Here is a 7583-nt window from a genome sequence, read left to right as displayed (position 1 = left end):
GCGTCAACGTCTAGTCACATGTATTATTAGTTGCAATTAAATAAAAAATTTATAAATTCTCAAAGTTTATTGTTATTTAAAATGTGATATATAAATAATATATATTTTATTTAAAATATTTCAATAATTTTTACAACACTCAAAATTGAATTAAATATTTATTGATGTTTTTAATGATGATTATCTAATTTATTTGATATTATAGATAGTTTTTTTTATTTCACAGATTGTACAACCTATAAAAAAAAGCTTTAAGTTTTTTACTTAAAATACATTAAAAAAAATTTTGTTTTAGTTTTTTTTGGCTGTAGCTTTAAAAATAAAGCTAAAGCATGATCGGTAAAAGTTTATAGAAACTTGATTTAGGTTTTAACTATTAAAAATAAAGTTACAACATGATCGGTAAAGTTTAGTGATTTAAGAGTAAATAAAGGTAAAGTAAAGAGATAAAGCCCAACTAATCACCCTGTTTTTTGGAAATGAATAATCATTATGAAAAGGATATCAAGTATTAAATTAGAAGATTTCTAGTGTTTCATTAACGGGTTTTAACAATAAAGCCTTTCAACTATTGTTGAATCAAAAGTTAACCCTTCAATTAATATTTTAATGTTTCAAAAACCTTCAACTTAAAAATAACTAATAAGGTTTTGTTTATTATTTGATAACCCTATAACTGTACTACATTGTTTATCAATTTTTATAAATGATTTATAATATTTAATAAATTGTACTATCTATCCTTATAAGAATTATACATTATTTTATGAAGTATAAATATTTATAGATCAACCACGCTGTTCGTTTTAGCGTCAAATTCACCAATGGTTTTGGAGAAAAAAATAGTTTCAACTGCCTCACCATCTTGCTTACCGATCGCTTTTCTCTCTGGATCACTTGAGATTCACCTAATCTCCCGGGTCAACATAGTCGATTTTAGAGCTGGTCTCATTCGTTTGATGGGTTCTTTAGCTTCAATCGGCTTCTCACTCCTCTTCAAAACTCTTTCACTAAGGTATTTCAACGTCGTTTCAGACTATCTAAAGCTCTTTCGAGGTGTGGTTTCAAAGATTCAAGCGAAGATTATATGCGGATCTCTCTACTTCGAGCAAGTCTCTCCTTGTAACACTTCTATCTCATGCTTTATTGTTTTATTGTTATTGTTGTTCATCTCACCGTCGAACTTACCTCTGGTTGTAATCGTTGTAGCGCCTTAGACTTAGTTAATAAGATTTGTGCACAAAAATAATATTTATAGATCTTTGTAAGTATTTTACTAGCTCCTATAAAATAATTTTAAAGTTTTATAAATAATATTATACTTTTAAAAAACTTACTTTATTTTTTTAACTCTCACAACTGATTTTATTATATACACGATAAATAAGGATTTATAAATAATTTTAGGGCCCATAATTTTATATGGTTTTACAATTATATACTTTTTATAAAATTCTGTAACTAATTTACAGCTTTCACATATAACTTTATAAACCTTTATCAATTTTGTTGATTCTATAAATCTTATTTTACAAGAATTTATAAATTATTATTCAAAAATTTCCTGATAAAATCTCTCAATTAAAAATTTTAACTGTTTCCATCCAAAATATATGACATTGTAGATAGAAAATGGCTGATGTTATGGTTTATATTGGAAGTTTAAAATGCTGGTTTATATTGGAAGTTTAAAATGCTAAAATATTAGTCGAGCGGTTATCTACATCTTTTGGACACTAATTGATAAGTATAAAACTAAAGATTCAAAAGGGTTCGATAGTTATAATAGCCGGTCGACGGAAAAAACGATAGACGAAGAAGTTGAACGGTTATTTTCCTATTTAAAAATAACAAAAACCCTTTCATTAGTGGCACATTTGCCACGATATAGCTCTGTTAATACCCCTGGAAATTCTCCTAGTATAATTAGGAAGTCATATGAGTTGGCTTGTCTTTTAATTTCATTATACATGTGTATTGGGTGTAGTGAAAACGATCAACTATTTACGGTACGTCAACGCGTAGTCACATGGATTCATTCATTATTTATCATAGCAACTAGATTTTGACCCGCCCTTAAAAAGGACGGGTATATTTTTTATTTTACATCTTTTTAGGTTTTTTCGATTGGTAATTTAAATATAGGTCTAATGGCATAAAACATAATAAATAATATTCTAAATAATGATAAAGATAAAAGAAATAATAGTTGGACCATACTTTTATCAATGGGTCACACTGCTATTTTAATAGAATAGATAAAAAAATGATTACATTTAACTCATAAACAAAAAAAATTATGATACAAGTTTAAGTTTCAACCACAACGCGTCCACCCAACGCGCCCCCAATTATCTCTCTCGAAACCTAATCTCCTCGATCCAAATCGTCGATTTTCCCTAGCCTCTCCGGCGCCATCTGGTGCTGCGAGAGGACCATACAATCTCTCGCTGTGTCCATCTCCACCTCTTCCCTTCGTTGTTCTCCGTTCGGTTTGCCTCTCTGCTCGGCGCCTCTGGATCTGTTGGATTCCTCCACCGGATAGTCGGATTCAAAGTCGTCTTTGGTTCCTCTGGAGCTCCGGCGAGGCAAGAAGAGTCGGGGTTATCTTGGGGCCGGACCTTGGGTCTCCTGTTAGTCGCCGTTTGCGCTCGAAGTTGGGTCAACTTTATTAGACACAAAGTGTCCCACATCGGTAGTTGGAAGGGATCCTAAGCAATATATAAGGTAGATGGGTCACTCCACTTATCACCAATTGGTTAGGTTGGAAGCCCATCTAGCTTAACATGGTATCAGAGCCCGATCCACGCAGCCCAATCCGATCCACATCAATCTGGCCCAAAGTTGGTCCATCGATCCTTGCCCGAATATTCCAAGATTGACGCTCAAAGAGCCATCATCTCGAGGGGACGTATTAGACACAAAGTGTCCCACATCGGTAGTTGGAAGGGATCCTAAGCAATATATAAGATAGATGGATCACTCCACTTATAACCAATTGATTTTAGGTTGGAAGCCCATCTAGCTTAACAAACTTTGAGATCCGAGACAGCCAGAACACCAGACGCGTCGCTGCCGTCGTCGTTTCAGCCTCTACATCTCGCTCCAGTTGGCTCCTCTATCAAGTCTCTCCAAGGGTCTCCATATATAGAGCTACTCCTCTCTTTGAGTGAAAGATGGCTATGAGGTAAGCCATCGAGGACCTATTTCTTTAGTTCGAAAGACAACAACCATGGTGGTCTCTGGTTCAAGTTTGGTAACTCTTTCTTGCTACCGATGTTGTTCATTGGGGTCTTGAGGACAACTTTAGTCACGATGTCATCTGCTTCAAGGGGTAGCCTTTTTCTACCATGAACCGTCTGTTTTCAAGGAGTTTAATCTCTTCTTCTATTCGTCAATTCCATCCTCCTAAGCTCCGGTTTCTAGCTTTAGTGTGTCCTGAAGTCGATGTTATACCCATTGTGTCGTGCAGCCAGATAGGGAGCCAAAGAGACCGCCTGCGCTTGACCGCAACGTGTGCTTCAATGTAAACGGCGTCGAAGTCGGGTCTACACCCTAGCTAACACCGAGCAAGCTTGAATTTTGTTGGCCAGCGTCCTCCTTCAGCGGAGTTCCGGGATGGGAGCCAGCCGTCACCGTCGATGCCTGCTGCGAGCCACCTCGATGAGACCTGACTAAACACCTTTCATGGCTTTAGTCTCGCAGTCTCAGGTTGCTCCTTTGATTTGACAAGTGCTTGGGAGGGGGAGATTAAACTGTTAGTCTTTAGCTCTGTTTTGGTATTATGCTCAAGCTTCCATTGTTTGGTTAAGACTGATCATAAACTCTTTGGGGTTTAGGGGTTTTTTTTTAATTTTTTTGCACTTCTAAGCTTTCAGGATGGCTGAAAAGCAAACTAGGTTGCATTAACATGTAATCAAACATTCATTGTTTTCAATGACATTTACGATTTAGCAAAAAATAAAATAAAATATGATTTATCATGTTAATAAATTAATGGCCCATTTGCCACGATTAGCTTTGTTCATACCCCCCTCTTGGCAACGCTCGAGAATAATTAGTTAGGAAGTCAGATGCGTTGGCTTGTCTTTTAGTTTCGTTAAACATGTGTATTGGGTGTACGAAATATATATCCTGATCAACTATTTGCGGGGACGTCAACGGCTAGTCACATGTATTCATTCAATATTTAATTTTTCGTGAATGGCGGGATATAAAATATACGAAGAAATAGGTCGACCTGAACTTCCTATGGTTCGGTTCTATAAATACCCATACAACTTCTCAATATGAATCACTGCACCAATCAATACTTTATAAACAGGTAAGTTCTCTCAACATCTCTCTCCCATATATATGATTCTTTTTGTATATGACTTACCTATATTCGTAACTACAGGTTGTAATATTCGCAAGATTGATCAAGCGCAAGCAAAAGAGATGGCCCAAAAGCTGGACGCAAAGGGTGGTAAGCAAGGAAATGCATGGGATGATGGCGTTCACGATAATGTTAGAAAAGTATATCTAGGGAAAGGCCCTGATTGTATAGCCTTCGTCAAATTTGAGTATGTTGATGGTTCTAAAGTGGTTATTGGAGATGTACATGGAGAAAAAACACAAGAAGTTGAGGAGGTACTAATAATATATATTATATAATTATATTAGGTTGAAAAAAATATCTATTTTGTTGAATATTGGTTTCGTACTGAGAGTTGTATTTTTTTATATGTAGTTTGTGGTTGATGTCGACGACTACATCGTTTACGTAGAAGCTTTCCGTGAGACAGCAACTCAAGAGACCATTGTGGATCTCAAGTTCGAGACTTGCAAAGGCAAAACCAATAAGCACTTCACGACGAGTCCGGGGGTAAAGTTTGTTCTACAAGGTGGCAAAATCGTTGGGTTTCACGGGCGTTCGACCAATGTTCTACACGCCCTTGGAGCCTATGTTTCTGACCCAATATCCACTTTTCAGTTGCATGGAAAGTGGACAAAGGTAGAAATCTAATAGATCGACACTAAAAATTTATTTTCCTTTTTAACATAGAGATATCATATATAGTGGACTGTGTGATAAGAAGCTTGACTAAATTTGAAAATCGACGTAATAGTGGTCATATAATATAAGTGTAGTAAACTTGAATTAATTAAAGAACGCGTAAACCTTGATATAATCTGATTGTAAGTCTCTTTTAAAATATTGATGATAAATATTTGTAATTTATAAGGTGGAGCAAAAAGGAAAGGCCCCAGGGCTAAGATGCTCACATGCCATAGCACAAGTAGGAAACAAGATTTACTCCTTTGGTGGCGAGTTCACACCAAATGTGCCTATTGACAAAGACCTTTACGTCTTTGACCTCAAGACCGGGAAATGGTCCATTGCTCCAGCCACGGGAGACATTCCACACCTCTCCTGCTTAGGCGTCAGAATGGTGTCAGTTGGAACAACCCTCTATGTCTTTGGTGGCCGAGACGCGGTTCGCAAATACAACGCTTTCTACTCTTATGACACGACCAAAAACGTGTGGAAACTGCTAACTCCTTTGGAAGAAGGACCCACTCCTCGTAGCTTCCACTCTATGGCAGCCGATGATAAAAACGTTTATGTTTTCGGTGGAGTGAGTTCTACGACGCGGGTCAAGACCCTGGACGTTTACAACATCGCTGATAAGAAGTGGAAGCCGTGTGCGACCCCAGGAGAAGCTTTTAGCATAAGAGGAGGATCCGGACTCGAAGTGGTGAATGGGAAGGTTTGGGTGATTTACGGATTCAACAACTACGAAATTGATGATATTTATTGCTACAATCCTATTGGGGACAAGTGGACACAAGTGGAAACAACCGGTGAGCAGCCTTCAGGGAGGAGTGTGTTCGCGAGTGCAGTTGTTGGGAAACACATTGTGATTTTTGGAGGTGAGGTTGATATGGACCCAGAAGCTCACGTTGGTCCGGGACAATTGATGGATGGGACATTTGCGTTGGATACAGAGACGTTGAAGTGGGAGAGGTTGGATAAGATAGGTGAAGAGAAGGAGGTGGAGGGGACAACCAGTGGATCATCAGGACTATCAATACATCTTGGGATCCCGATCCTATTAGATGTAGATGTTTCGATCGGAAACCCTTTTGGAGGCAAGAAGAATAAAAAGAAAGAAGAGAAGCAGGAGACTCCAGAGATCAGGGGATGGACAGCTTCCACGAGTGCGACAATTAATGGTAAGAAAGGGCTCCTGATGCATGGTGGCAAAGCTCAGACCAATGACCGTTTTGATGATCTCTATTTTTACGAATTTCAATAAGGAAGGGTCATGATACCATATGATCTTTCATCAGCTTTCCGTTTTCTTTTTTCTTATTTTTTTTCTGTATGTTTGCGTTGTGTGTGATTCAATAAGGGAAGGTCGTGATATGTACGATCCTTCATTTGCTTGCGGCTTTGTTTTTCTGTATGTTTGTAATGTTTCCTTTTTAATGAATAAATTGCTTGTTTTAGTAATTGAATCGGTTGGCCTAGTGGTTAAATTCTCCTTATTTACTTTCAGATATCAGGTTCGATCCATTATGAGCTCAAAAAATTTAAACGGGACTTCTAGCTCTAGTGGTAAAAGACTTACAGATGTGAGTACCGCCACCTGGATTCGAATCCCGGCCACTGGGAAATTAACATTTCGATATCGCCAGGGACAGAGGACCGACACGTGGCAACACGTGACTAGTCTGGATCATTTCTGTGGGGCCAGGATACCTCTGTATAATTCAAAAAAAAAAATTGCTTGTTTTCTAGATATGAATCACCAATTAAGAACGCATGCAGGGCCATAGCGTTAGCTTTTAGAGCGCTGCATCATGATTCACAAATAAAACCAGTTTTATATACGAAAGCGACATCAATCATAATCTGGGGTTTTAGACACTTAGTCCAACCTGAACAAATCTAACTGCTTTGACTAAAAATGGATTGTGTGAAGCCCTAGATCATACAAAATAATCCCCACGTAGTATTAGTACGTACTGTTCGGGATCATGGTTCAATTATGACTGCTTAAACGCCGTGAATTTGAACATAAACGTTTGTGATTGTTTGTTTTGTGTCTGTGATTCAGTAAGGGAGTTGCTATGTTTCTTCTTTAAATCAAATAAATCGCTTGTTTTCTTCAAAGAAATCACCAGATAAAAACAAGAGAAAGTAGATCTATAACCGGGTCCGGTGACCGGCCGGCGCGTGAGCGTGCGTGCCGTCACCGGAGCCCCTCAAGTCACCTGTAAAGCTGTTGATTATCGCTTCGCTCTCGTTCCCTCTCTCCTCCGTCTTGCTTGAGCTCTGGAACAAGGCCGCACATGGCAGATCTGTCTCTGGCGTAAAGGCGCGGTCGTGTTGAGGAAGGCGCGGTGAAGCTCATCGTTTGGCTACTTGGTTTTGTCTCCGGGAGACGGAGGCTCCTCCAGCTCCGTCGACTCCGGTTCCTGTCCCCGAGAGGTGGAGGCTTCGTCAGCTCTGCCGTCGTCGGTCTAGATCCCGGGGGGTGAAGGCGTTCCTTACTTTTTCTCGCCGACTTTTGGTTCCTTAGTTTAGTTTTATG

General features: G+C 38.5%; 1 protein-coding gene across 1 annotated transcript; it reads left to right on the top strand.

Moving 5' to 3' along the window:
• The first annotated feature begins 4275 nt into the window (after positions 1-4275).
• Positions 4276-6432, top strand: LOC106295642 (nitrile-specifier protein 1-like). The gene is made up of 4 exons (XM_013731604.1): positions 4276-4324; positions 4400-4632; positions 4733-4996; positions 5229-6432. Exons 2-4 carry the CDS (start codon positions 4441-4443, stop codon positions 6300-6302), a joined length of 1530 nt encoding a protein of 509 aa, XP_013587058.1. The 5' UTR covers positions 4276-4324; positions 4400-4440; the 3' UTR covers positions 6303-6432.
• The last annotated feature ends 1151 nt before the right edge of the window (positions 6433-7583 follow it).

The sequence above is a fragment of the Brassica oleracea genome, chromosome C5 (genome assembly GCF_000695525.1).
Source record: "Brassica oleracea var. oleracea cultivar TO1000 chromosome C5, BOL, whole genome shotgun sequence".
Classification (NCBI taxonomy): domain Eukaryota; kingdom Viridiplantae; phylum Streptophyta; class Magnoliopsida; order Brassicales; family Brassicaceae; genus Brassica; species Brassica oleracea.
This window is presented reverse-complemented; position numbering and strand designations above follow the sequence as displayed.

What these genes read in the sequence shown, in the direction of transcription:
- LOC106295642 (XM_013731604.1), top strand. Translation starts at nt 4,441, where the DNA reads ATGGCCCAAAAGCTGGACGCAAAGGGTGGTAAGCAAGGAAATGCATGG. An exon ending in AAACACAAGAAGTTGAGGAG is followed by an intron (nt 4,633 to 4,732) that starts GTACTAATAATA and finishes TTTTATATGTAG; the next exon opens with TTTGTGGTTGATGTCGACGA. An exon ending in TGCATGGAAAGTGGACAAAG is followed by an intron (nt 4,997 to 5,228) that starts GTAGAAATCTAA and finishes GTAATTTATAAG; the next exon opens with GTGGAGCAAAAAGGAAAGGC.